The sequence below is a fragment of the Somniosus microcephalus genome, chromosome 2, assembly GCF_052327205.1.
Source record: "Somniosus microcephalus isolate GS21.2 chromosome 2, FLI_Smic_1.0, whole genome shotgun sequence".
Classification (NCBI taxonomy): Eukaryota; Metazoa; Chordata; class Chondrichthyes; order Squaliformes; family Somniosidae; genus Somniosus; species Somniosus microcephalus.
This window is the reverse complement of record NC_140988.1, coordinates 385555051-385567827: the sequence shown is the minus strand read 5'-3', so window position 1 is coordinate 385567827 and position 12777 is coordinate 385555051. Positions and strand designations below refer to the sequence as shown.

Genomic DNA, 12777 nt, shown 5'->3' with positions numbered 1-12777 from the left:
ACAGTGCAGCACTCCCTCAGTACTGCCCCTCTGACAGTGCGGCGCTCCCTCAGTACTGTCCCTCCGACAGTGCGGCGCTCCCTTAGTACTGCCCCTCGGACAATGCAGCGCTCCCTCTGTACTGCCCCTCCGACAGTGCAGCGCTCCCTCCGTACTGCCCCTCCGACAGTGCAGCACTCCCTCAGTACCGCCCCTCCGACAGTGTGGCGCTCCCTCAGTACTGCCCCTCCGACAGTGCGGTGCTCCCTCAGTGCCGCCTCTCCGACAGTGTGGCGCTCCCTCTGTACTGCCCCTCCGACAGTGCAGTGCTCCTTCAGTAATGCATTGATAATTATCTAAGCACTGGTTGTGTCTGTGTTTGTGAGTTGACCTGGACTCAGTCATTCCGTTGATGTGACCAGAGACCAGCGAGCTTGCACTGGGCAATGTCCGGCAATTGTCCTGGAGATAAATTTAGACTCCGGTCTATTTGTATCAGCAGGAGTTAACAGGCGGCACCTGATAGGCCGGGACCAAAATAAAAATCTTCAACTGAACGGGAAATTCCCTCAGGAGGCGTTGTCAGGGAAATGCCACTATCAGACTTCCTGAGTCAGTGGAGGTGGGGTCACTGAACATTCATCCCAGGCAGCCTGCTCCCCTGGCACAGCATGTCAACACACTCCCCCACACATCACTCACTGATTCCAAACTCCATCCCAGTGTGAGAAATTTAAACTCCAACAAATCCTTCAACCCCCCCTCACCATATCCCTCAATCCCTCCTCACCATATCCCTCAATCCCTCCTCACCATATCCCTCAATCCCTCCTCACCATATCCCTCAATCCCCCTCACCATATCCCTCAATCCCCCCTCACCATATCCCTCAATCCCTCCTCACCATATCCCTCAATCCCTCCTCACCATATCCCTCAATCCCTCCTCACCATATCCCTCAATACCCCTCACCATATCCCTCAATCCCTCCTCACCATATCCCTCAATCCCCCCTCACCATATCCCTCAATCCCTCCTCAGGTTTCCTCTGTATCTAACCCGTGCTGTACCTGCCCTGGGAGTGTTTGATGGGACAGTGTAGAGGGAGGTTTACTCTGTATCTAACCCGTGCTGTACCTGCCCTGGGAGTGTTTGATGGAACAGTGTAGAGGGAGCTTTACTCTGTATCTAACCCGTGCTGTACCTGCCCTGAGAGTGTTTGATGGGACAGTGTAGAGGGAGCTTTACTCTGTATCTAACCCGTGCTGTACCTGCCCTGAGAGTGTTTGATGGGACAGTGTAGAGGGAGCTTTACTCTGTATCTAACCTGTGCTGTACCTGCCCTGGGAGTGTTTGATGGGTCAGTGTAGAGGGAGCTTTATTCTGTATCTAACCCGTGCTGTGCCTGCCCTGGGTGTGTTTGATGGGACAGTGTAGAGGGAGCTTTACTCTGTATCTAACCCGCGCTGTACCTGCCCTGGGAGTGTTTGATGGGACAGTGTAGAGGGAGCTTTGCTCTGTATCTAAACCGTGCTGTACCTGCCCTGGGAGTGTTTGATGGGACAGTGTAGAGGGAGCTTTACTCTGTATCTAACCTGTGATGTACCTGCCCTGGGAGCGTTTGATGGGACAGTGTAGAGGGAGCTATACTCTGTATCTAACCCATGCTGTACCTGCCCTGGGAGTGTTTGATGGGACAGCGTTGAGGGAATTGTACCACACACGTTCGGATTGGGATGAGTTTCCTGTCTCTGTCTGGTTTTCTGGATTGCTGGTGTTTTCGTGTCTCTCAATAACGGACGTTTGATTGAGTTCTTCCCTGACTATTACAGCTCGGGAGCAGCTGCGGCGATCAAGGCATAGTCGGACCTTCCTGCTGGAGACCGGAGTGGGAGATCTGTGGGCCGAGATGGAGACAGGTACTGACCAGCTTCCCTCGCTGCTCCCCCCTCTCCTCGGCTGTGAGCGGGGTGCGGGCGCTCTGCATGCCTGCGGACCCCTTCTCTCTGACACTGTCTTTCCCCAGTCCCACACCTGAGCTCGGAGAATCGCTGGAGGTCTCCAACCGTCGAGGTCTGGTCTGTGGTGGTCTCGAGACCATCCCTGTCAGACCCTCATCACCTGCAAACTGAGGGGACGCCTATCCTACCGAGAGAGAGAGGATAACGGGGTTAATGGGGTTCCAGGACAGACCTTCACTCCATCATAAGGTCAGAAATGGGGATGTTCGCTGATGACTGCACAGTGTTCAGTGCCATTCACAGCTCCTCAGATAATGAAGCAGTCCATGCCCGCATGCAACAATACCCGGATGACATTCAGGCTTGGGCTGATAAGTGGCAGGTAACATTCGGGCCACACAAGTGCCAGGCAATGACTATCTCCAACAAGAGAGAGTCTAACCACTGCCCCTTGACATTCAACGGCATTACCATCGCTGAATCCCCCACCATCAACATCCTGGGCATCACCATTGACCAGAAACTTAACTGGACCAGCCACATAAATACTGTGGCAACAAGAACAGGTCAGAGGCTGGGTATTCTGTGGCGAGTGTCTCACCTCCTGACTCCCCAAAGCCTTTCCACCATCTACAAGGCACAAGTCAGGAGTGTGATGGAATACTCTCCACTTGTCTGGATGAGTGCAGCTGCAACAACACTCAAGAAGCTCGACACCATCCAGGACGGAGCAGCCCGTTTGATTTGCACCCCATCCACCAACTTAAACATTCACTCCCTCCACCACCGGCATACCGTGGCTGCAGTGTGTACCATCTACAAGATGCAGTGCAGCAACTTGCCAAGGCTTCTTCGACAGAACCTCTCTCTCTGTGTACCCCACCACCCTCTCTCTCTGTACTCCATCACTCTCTCTCTCTCTCTCTCTGTACTCCATCACTCTCTCTCTCTCTCTGTACCCCACCACCCTGTCTCTCTCTGTACTCCATCACTCTCTCTCTCTCTACCCCAATACCCTCTCTATCTGTACCCCCAGCCTCTTCCTGCTCCGCGGATTCCTACACACACAGTAGCGGTTGTTGCCTTTAACACTGTCTCTCCGCTCTCTCCCAGGTGACCGGTACATCGTGGCAGACTGTGGGGGCGGGACCATTGATCTCACGGTCCATCAGATCGAGCAGCCTCAGGGGACACTGAAGGAACTCTACAAAGCATCAGGTGAAGGCCCTGAACCCAGTCTGTAACCGTGGCAAGCGAGATCGGAGAGATCCGGACAGACTCGACAGAGAACTGTTCGTTTCTTTATTCTTATTCATCTTTTTATTTTTAAATGATTTTGACGCTAAAATAACAAAGAGACTTTTCTACATCCAATGAAGTACTTTTGAAGTGTAGTCACTGTTGTAATGTGGGAAACGCGGCAGCCAATTTGCGCACAGCAAGCTCCCACAAACGGCAATGTGATAATGACCAGATAATCTGTTTTTAGCGATGTTAATTGAGGGATAAATATTGACCAGGACACCGGGGAGAACTCCCCTGCTCGTCTTCGAAATAGTGGCCGTGGGATCTTTTACGTTCACCTGAGAGAGCAGACGGGGCCTCGGTTTAACGTCTCATCCGAATGACGGCACCTCCGACAGTGCAGCACTCCCTCAGTACCGCACTGGAGTGTCAGCGTGGATTTTGTGCTCATGTCTCTGGAGTGGGACTTGGACCCACAATCCTCCTGACTCCGGCGAGAGAGAGAGAGAGACCCACTGAGCCACAGCTGACACAGTTTAGGATATTCTCAGATGGACACTCACCATGTTCACTGGATATTCCACTTTCTTTAACGATACAAAGTTGAAAGCTCCTCCACATCCTGTCTCATGGAACAAGCCCAGGGCTTGTATTCCTTCAATTGTTCTCGGTATGTGGACGTCACATTTATTGCCCATCCCAAGTTATCCTGAGAACATACTGGGCCCTTTTGAATTGAGTGCAATTGTTTTTTTTATTTGTTTATGGGATGTGGACGTCACTGGCAAGGCCGGCATTTATTGCCCATCCCTAATTGCCCCTGAGAAGGTGGTGGTGAGCCGCCGCCTTGAACCGCTGCAGTCCGTGTGGTGAAGGTACTCCCACGGTGCTGTTAGGGAGGGAGTTCCAGGATTTTGACCCAGTGACGATGAAAGAATGTCCGATATACTTCCAAGTCAGGATGGTGTGTGACTTGGAGGGGAAACATAGAAACATAGAAGATAGGAGCAGGAGTAGGCCATTCGGCCCTTCGAGCCTGCTCCGCCATTCAATGAGATCATGGCTGATCATCCAAACTCAGTACCCTGTCCCTGCCTTCTCCCCATATCCCTTGATCCCTTTAGCCTTAAGAAATATATCCAACTCTTTCTTGAATATACTTAATGAACTGGCCTCCACCGCCCTCTGTGGCAGAGAATTCCACAGGTTCACCACTCTCTGGGTGAAGAAATTCCTCCTCATTTCAGTCCTAAATGGCTTACCCCTTATCCTTAGACTATGACCCCTGGTTCTGGACTCCCCGGCCATCAGAAACATCCTTCCTGCATCTAGTCTGTCCAGGCCTGACAGAATTTTATAGGTTTCGATGAGATCCCCTCTCAATCTTCTAAACTCCAGTGAACTTGGAGGTGGCGGTGTTCCCATGCGCCTGCTGCCCTTGTCCTTCTAGGTGGAAGAGGTCGCGGGTTTGGGGCTTGCTAGGCCACAAGAGAATGCACACGGTATGGGACTGGAGTCACATGTAGGCCAGACCGGGTAGGAGTGTTTCTGAGGGGCATTAGTGAACCAGTTGGGTTTTTACAACAATCCGGCAGTTTTTGTGATCACTTATTCTGGCGCCAGCCCCCAAATCACCAGATCTACTGAATTCACCATAGGAACATAGGAACAGGAGGAGGCCATTCAGCCCCTCGAGCCTGTTCCGCCATTCAATGAGATCATGGCTGATCTGTGACCTAACTCCATATACCTGCCTTTGGCCCATATCCCTTAATACCTTTGGTTAACAGAAAGCGATCAATCTCAGATTTAAAATTAACAATTGATCTAGCATCAATTGCTGATTGTGGAAGAGAGTTCCAAACTTCTACCACCCTGAAATAAAGAATAGATTTGCCTTCCAAAGTTAGGCTTTATTAACTTTAAAATTAGCAGCATATCTTCCTACATCCAGTCCCAACTAAGGCTAGAAAAGGACTGAATTTAAGGTAGCCACAACACATCATGTGATCATCAACTACCAATGAGATTACAACACATATCCCAAGGCAGTTAACAAACAACGAATCACAATACTTTTACTAATCAAGGAATAATCACCACATTCACCCCTCCTTTTAAAATATACTCCAACCTAATAACTTTTACAATTTACAATTAATTATTTACAACTAAACTATGCACGAGAATAAAACTGTTTACATAACACAATACTAAATGAACAACAACAAATAATAACATTACGCATAAGTATTAAGTATCTCTCAACTAAAACAATATACTATAATATTTCAACAATTTTTAAAACATTATCAATTTAAAAGTCCATTTTCAATCGGTCGACCGGATATCTTGTTCGTGTCGACCTTAACCTTGGTGAAATTCCTTGCCCTCCCACACCAGAAGGCACAGAAGTATCTTCAACAGGAAGGCTATCCATATCCCGATTCTCAACGGTTTCCGGATTAGAAATCCCATCAGAAGATGAACTGGGATGGTCATAAACATCTACCAAAGGCTGACTAATAGAAGTATGATTATCTGCAATCGGATTGGAAATATTCGTAGTATCTGTAACAGCATCCACCTTATCCGAATCATGACCATTATTAATATCCTCAGAAGAGGGCTGGCCCCCACAAGGAGCCAAGTCTTTAATTGAAACAGTACTTTCTTTCCCATCTTAGAATCGAATATGAGCATATTGGGAATTTGCCTCCAACAGCTCCACCTCCTCCACCAAGGGGTCATATTTTGACAATCTAACATGGCGTCGAAGCAACACAGGTCCCTGCATAGTAAGCCATGAAGGTACCGAATATCCCGTAGTAGATCTCCGCGGATAGTTAAAGAGCCTTTCATGGGGGGTCACATTAGTAGCCGTTGAAAGCAATGATCTAATGGAATGCAGGGCATCAGGCAGCACCATTTCCCACTGTGTATTCTTAAGGTTCCGGGATGTCAACGCCAACATAACTGCCTTCCAGATCACCCCATTGTATCGTTCGCACTGTCCATTACCCTGGGGATTATACGGGGTAGTTCTACTAGTAGAAATTCCCCGACTCTGAAGGTATTCCTTCAACTGGGAAGACATAAAAGAACTTCCCTGATCCGAATGGATATACGCAGGCATCCCAAAGATGACAAAAAGTTGAGTCAAACATTTAATAACTGTAGCAGCTGATACATCTGCACAAGGAAAAGCAAAAGGGAACCTTGAAAACTCATCCACAACAGTAAATATATATCGGTTTTGAGTAGTTGAAGGAAGAGGTCCCTTAAAATCAACACTCAAACGTTCAAAAGGAGAAGTAGCCTTTATAAGATGAGCTCGTTGAGGCTTAAAGAAATTCGGTTTACACCGAGCACAGATAGAACATGATGAAGTCATCCGCTTGACGTCTAGCTCTGTGTGTCGAAGTGTTTTCTAATTTCACTCCTGAAAGGTCTGGCTCTAATTTTTAGACTGTGCCCCCTAGTCCTAGAATCCCCAACCAGCGGAAATAGTTTCTCTCTATCTACCCGATCTGTTCCCCTTAATATCTTGAAAACTTCAATCAAATCACCCCTTAACCTTCTAAATTCTAGGGAATACAACCCTAATTTGTGTAATCTCTCCTCGTAACTTAACCCTTGGAGTCTGGGTATGATTCTGGTAAACTTACGCTGCACTCCCTCCAACTATCGCGACTGGCAAAAGAACCAATGGGGAGATAGTTCTTTGAAAGAGCCAGGAGAGGCACGATGGGACAAATGGCCTCCTTCTGTGCTGTAAGATGCTATGACGCCAGGAATTGCCATTGTGGGATTTGAACTCATGACCTCTGGGGTTGCTAGACCAGCACCACAACCACCAGGGTGCGGTACCCTTCCTGATAGGACGTGAGTGACTTTGCATCAGTGAGCCTGTTGTTTGAGTTTCAAGTATTTAAAAACACAGATAAAAAGCTTGCTGAATGTTTTTTTTTGTTAACGTTGCTGCAAGGCTGTTGGAATCTGGCACAGGCCCAGTAACAGGAAGCAAGGCCGAGCCTTCCTTCCTGTTGGGGTGTTTCTGGGAAGCTTTGGCGCCATCCTGTGGCAGTTTGGTTGTATGGTGGCAGTACGGCAACCCTGCGCTTATAGAATGATTGAATGATCCAGCACAGAAGGAGGCCATTTGGCCCATCGAGCCTGTGCCGGCTCTTTGAAAGAGCTGTCCAATTAGACCCACTCTCCCTGCTCTTTCCCCATAGCCACTCAGGAGGCTTGCTAAGGAGATGGAAGCCCATGGAATTAAGAGGAAAGTGGCGGTATGGATATGAAATTGACTCAGTGACAGGAAGCAGAGGGTGGTGGTGGATGGATGTTTTTCAGACCGGGAGGTGGTTTGCAGCGGTGTTCCCCAAGGGTCAGTTTTGGGCCCATTACTCTTTGCAATTTTTACAAACATACCTAGACTCGGGTGTAGCGAGCAGCATTATAAAGTTTGCAGGTGATATGAAACTTGGCAAAGTACAGGAAACTCTTTTTTTATCCGGCATCGACGGGACCGGCGTGGTGCCGGTTTATCAAAAAGTCCAGATTACAGAGAGTTATAGTTAAAAGGTACGAGAGCTCCGTACACAGCAACAAATCCAGGCTTCCCTGTTGCTTAGCAACAGCTGCAGGAACCCTGGCCACAGACCAAGCGTCCCTGTTGCTTAGCAACAAGTGCAGGAATCCCCGATTACACAGCCACAGATCCAGGAACGGCCACTAATAGGAAGAAAAACTTAACTGAACCTACTCCTGAATTTTGCCGGTTAACCGAGATTTCCGGTGGTTTGGGTGCCGGTAAATCGAGAGTTTCCTGTAGTAGATAGTGATGAGGATAGTTGTAGACTTCAGGATGACAGACAGGATGGTGAAATGGGCAGAAACACGGCGGACGGAGCTCAATGCGGAAAAGTGTGAAGTGGTGCACTTTGGGAGGGCTAATATGGAAAGACATTATTCTGTAACTGGCACGATTTTGATAAGTGTAGATGAGCAGAGAGACCTTGGTGTCCATACACCCAAATCCTTAAAGGTGGCGGGGCAAGTTGATAAGGTGGTTAAAAAGCATTTGGGTTGCTTGGGTTTATAAGTAGAGGAATATATAAAGCAAAGAGATCATGCTCGAACTTTATAAATCACTGGTTGGGCCTCAGCTGGAGTATTGAGGACAATTCTGGGCCCCACACGTCAGGAAAGATGTAAATAGAGTTATCGTCATAGAGTCATAGAGTTATACAGCACAGTATAACTCTTCGGCCCATCGTGTCCGTGCCGGCCATCAAGCCCTGTCTATTCTAATCCCATTTTCCAGCACTTGGTCCGTAGCCTTGTATGCTATGGCGTTTCAAGTGCTCATCTAAATGCTTCTTGAATGTTGTGAGGGTTCCTGCCTCTAACACCCTTTCAGGCAGTGAGTTCCAGATTCCAACTACCCTCTGGGTGAAAACGTTTTTCCTCAAATCCCCTCAAAACCTCCTGCCCCTTACCTTGAAACTATGCCCCCTGGTTATTGACCCCTCTACTAAGGGGAAAAGTTCCTTTCTATCTACCCTATCTAGGCCCCTCATAATTTTGTACACCTCAATCAGGTCCCCCCTCAGCTTTATAATTGCAAAATACTGCGGATGCTGGAAATCTGAAATAACAGCAGAAAATGCTGGAAATACTCAGCAGGCCAGGCAACATCCTCAGCTTTCTCTGCTCTAAGGAAAACAACCCCAGCCTGCCCAGTCTCTCTTCATAGCTGAAGCGCTCCGGCCCAGTAAAGGCCTTAGACAGGGTACAGAGGAGGTTTCCCAGGCTGTTACCAGGGATGAGGGACTTCAGTTATGAGGAGAGGTTGGAAAAGTTCGGACTGTTCTCCTGGGAACAGAGAAGGTCAAGAGGTGTCCTCATAGAGGTTTTTCAAGATGTTGACAGTTTTTGATAGAGTGAATAGAGAAAAACTCTTCCCTCTGGCGAGTGGGCCAATAACCAGAGGTCACAGATTGAAAATCATTAAAATCTCGAGGGAGACGAGGAGAAATGTTTTCACTCCGAGAGTTGTGGGGATCGGGAACGCTCGACCTGAACAGTTGGAGGAAGCTGACTCCATCAATCATATTAAAGGGGCGTTGGACGGGTTCTCGAGGATCGGGAACTCACAGGGTTCCAGACAAAATGTGGGATTGTGGGACTGAGCACGACTGGTCTTTCACAGAGCTAGCACAGGCACGACGGGCCGAATGGCCTCCTCCTGTGCTGTCAGTTTCTGATTCTATAATAGCCCTGCAAATTTCTCCTTTTCAAGTATTTATCCAATTCCCTTTTGAAAGTTACTATTGAATCTGCTTCCACCGCCCTTTCAGGCAGCGCGTTCCAGATCACAACAACTCGCTGCGTAAAAAACAATTCTTCTTGGCTCCCCCTCTGGTTCTTTTGCCAATTACCTTAAATCTGTGACCTACTCTATCAAAATCCCTCATGATTTTGAACACATTGATCAAATCTCCCCTTAACCTTCTCTGCTCTAAGGAGAGCAACCCCAGCTTCTGCAGTTTCTCCACATTACTGAAGTCCCTCACTCCTGGTACCACTCTAGTAAATCACTTCTACACCCTACAGTGGGGAAGGGGAGGGGGAGAGGGTAGGGCAAGGTGGGGGGTGGGGTGGGGGTGCGGTTCTTGCATCCGCCCCTCTTGGGATATGATGGGCGGGGGTGGGACAAGCAGAGTGATAATGTCCAGGACACCGGGGGAGAACTCCCCTGCTCTTCTTTGAAATAATGGCCGTGGGACCTTTTACGTCCACCTGAGAGAGCCAACTGGACCTCGGTTTAACGTCTCCCCGAAAGCCGGCACCTCCGACAGTGCAGCATTGAAGTGTCAGCCTAGATTATGGAGCTCAAGTCTCTGGAGTGGGGCTTGAACCCACGACCTTCTGACTCTGAGGCAAGAGTGCTGCCCACTGAACCATGGCTGACATCTTAGCTCAAGCCGCCTCGGTTTCTAACTTTCTCAAACTGTCCTATCTCCTGCAGGAGGTCCATACGGTGCGGTTGGGGTGGACCTTGCTTTTGAGAAGATGCTGTGTCAGATCTTTGGCACCGATTACATTGAGTGCTTCAAGGTCAAGCGTCCTGCGGCCTGGGTGGATCTGATGATTGCCTTTGAGGCTCGGAAACGAACAGCTTCTCCCAAACGGGTCAATCCTCTCAACATCTCCTTACCATTCTCCTTCATCGACTTCTACAAGAAGTATAAAGGCCAGAGCGTGGAGGCTGCGCTGAAAAAGAACAGGTAATAAAATATCACACGGTCTGATTGAGGTGTACAAAATGATGAGGGGCATAGATAGGGTAGATAAAGAGGAACTTTTCCCCTTAGTAGGGGGGTCAATAACAAGGGAGCATAGATTCAAGGTAAGGGGCAGGAGGTTTAGAGGGGATTTGAGGAGGAACTTTTTCACCCAGAGGGTGGTTGGAATGTGGAACTCACTGCCTGAAAGGGTGGTAGAGGCAGGAACCCTCACAACATTCAAGAAGCATTTGGATGAGCACTTGAAATGCCATTGCATACAAGGCTATGGACCAAATGCTGGAAAATGGGATTAGATTGGACAGGGCTTGATGGACGGCGCAGACGCGATGGGCCGAAGGGCCTCTTTCTGTGCTGAATAACTCTATGACTCTATGACTGACCTCAAGAGCTTTTCAAAGCATGAGGCCGCCTTTAAAAGGGGAGTCCCTCCATCAGGGACCCCTTTAAATATGGAGTCCCTCCATCAGGGACCCCTTTAAAAGGGAATTCTCTCCATCGGGGACCCCTATTAAAGGGGAGTCTCTCCATCAGGGACTCCTATTAAAGGGGAGTCTCTCCATCAGGGACTCCTATTAAAGGGGAGTCTCTCCATCAGGGACTCCTATTAAAGGGGAGTCGCTCCATCAGAGACTCCTATTAAAGGGGAGTCTCTCCATCAGAGACCCCTATTAAAGGGGAGTCTCTCCATCAGGGACCCCTATTAAAGGGGAGTCTCTCCATCAGGGACCCCTGTTAAAGGGGAGTCTCTCCATCAGGGACCCCTATTAAAGGGGAGTCTCTCCATCAGGGACCCCTATTAAAGGGGAGTCTCTCCATCAGGGATCCTTTGTAGGGAGGGGTCTCCCCTTTCTGTGCCACATCTTCCAGCCTGCTATCTAATCAGACGCCCTCACAGGTCGGAGGTCACCATAACGTGCGGCCAATGGGGCAGCACCAACGATGGGACGGAGGCTCGGTTGGACACAGCTTCCCTCGCAGCCCCTGGAGTTGCCGACACGCCCGCTTCCTGCGGATGGTGGGATCGGAGGGCGAGGGGGGGGGGGGCAGGTGCGATGCATGATGCCTCTGATTAGGTCTGCGCCTCCGTAATCGCCAATGATGGTGGCAAGGCATATCATAGAATCATAGAATGGTTACAGCACGGAAGGAGGCCATTCGGCCCGTCGAGCCCGTGCCGGCTCTCTGCAAAAGCACCTCAGCTAGTCCCACTCCCCCACCCTTTCCCCATAGACCTGCAAAAAAATTTCCTTCAGGTACTTATCCAACTCCCCTTTGAAAGATAAGCTTCAATCTGCCTGCACCACCCTTTCAGGCAGTGCATTCCAGATCGTAACCACTCGCTGCGTGAAAAAGCTTTTTCTTATGTCGTCTTTGGTTCTTTTGCCAATCACCTTAAAGATGTGTCATAAGAACATAAGAAATATGTTCCCCCACCAGAGGAAACAGTTTCTCTCTATCTAATCAAAAATTGGCCCTTAGTGTTAGGGGGGATTAAATACGCGGGGTTACGGGGATAGGGCTTGGGTGGGATGGCTGTCGGTGTAGGGACCGGGTGCTAGGGTTTGGATGATCAGCCATGATCTCGTTGAATGGCGGAGCAGGCTCGAAGGGCCGAATGGCCTACTCCTGCTCCTAGTTTCTATGTTTCTATGTTCTATGTACCCCATCAACTTCTTTAATCATCTTACACACCTCAATTATGTCACCCCTTAATCTTCTCAACTCAAGGGAATACAAGCCTGTCCTCATAATTTTACCCTTCTAGCCCTGGCACCATTCTGATCCTTAGTATGCCCCACGAAGTTACCATATACTGAACTGGAACACCACATGAAAGAAAGACTTACATTCATATGGCGCCTCTCACGACCACTGGACGTCCCAAAGCGCTTTACAGCCAATTAAGTACTTTTTTTTTGAAGTGTAGTCACTTGGAGTGGGTGAGGCATTGGGGAACATTGGGGTGAATGGGGGACTTTAAAATTCACTCATGGGATGTGGGCGTCGCTGGCAAGGCCAGCATTTATTACTCATCCCTAGTTGCCCTTGAGAAGGTGGTGGTGAGCCGCCTTCTTGAACCGCTGCAGTCCGTGTGGTGAAGGTGCTCCCACAGTGCTGTTAGGGAGGGAGTTACAGCATTTTGAGCCAGCAACGATGAAGGATTGGCCGATATACTTCTAAGTCAGGATGGTGTGTGTTAGATCCGTGTATTAATGGAGACACGGAATGCAGGAGTTGATTTAACAAGTGTTTACTGAACAAAGTCTGGAGGT

General features: G+C 49.0%; 1 protein-coding gene across 1 annotated transcript in view; it reads left to right on the top strand.

Annotated features, from left to right (window-relative positions):
* The window catches only part of LOC147123836 (heat shock 70 kDa protein 12B-like), an 85085-nt gene that overhangs the window by 59783 nt on the left and 12525 nt on the right, over nucleotides 1-12777 (top strand). The window contains exons 8-10 of the mRNA XM_085967373.1: nucleotides 1812-1898; nucleotides 3054-3158; nucleotides 10225-10483. Of these exons, the coding sequence (XP_085823499.1) occupies nucleotides 1812-1898; nucleotides 3054-3158; nucleotides 10225-10483 (451 nt within the window). The remainder of the gene's footprint in view (nucleotides 1-1811; nucleotides 1899-3053; nucleotides 3159-10224; nucleotides 10484-12777) is intronic.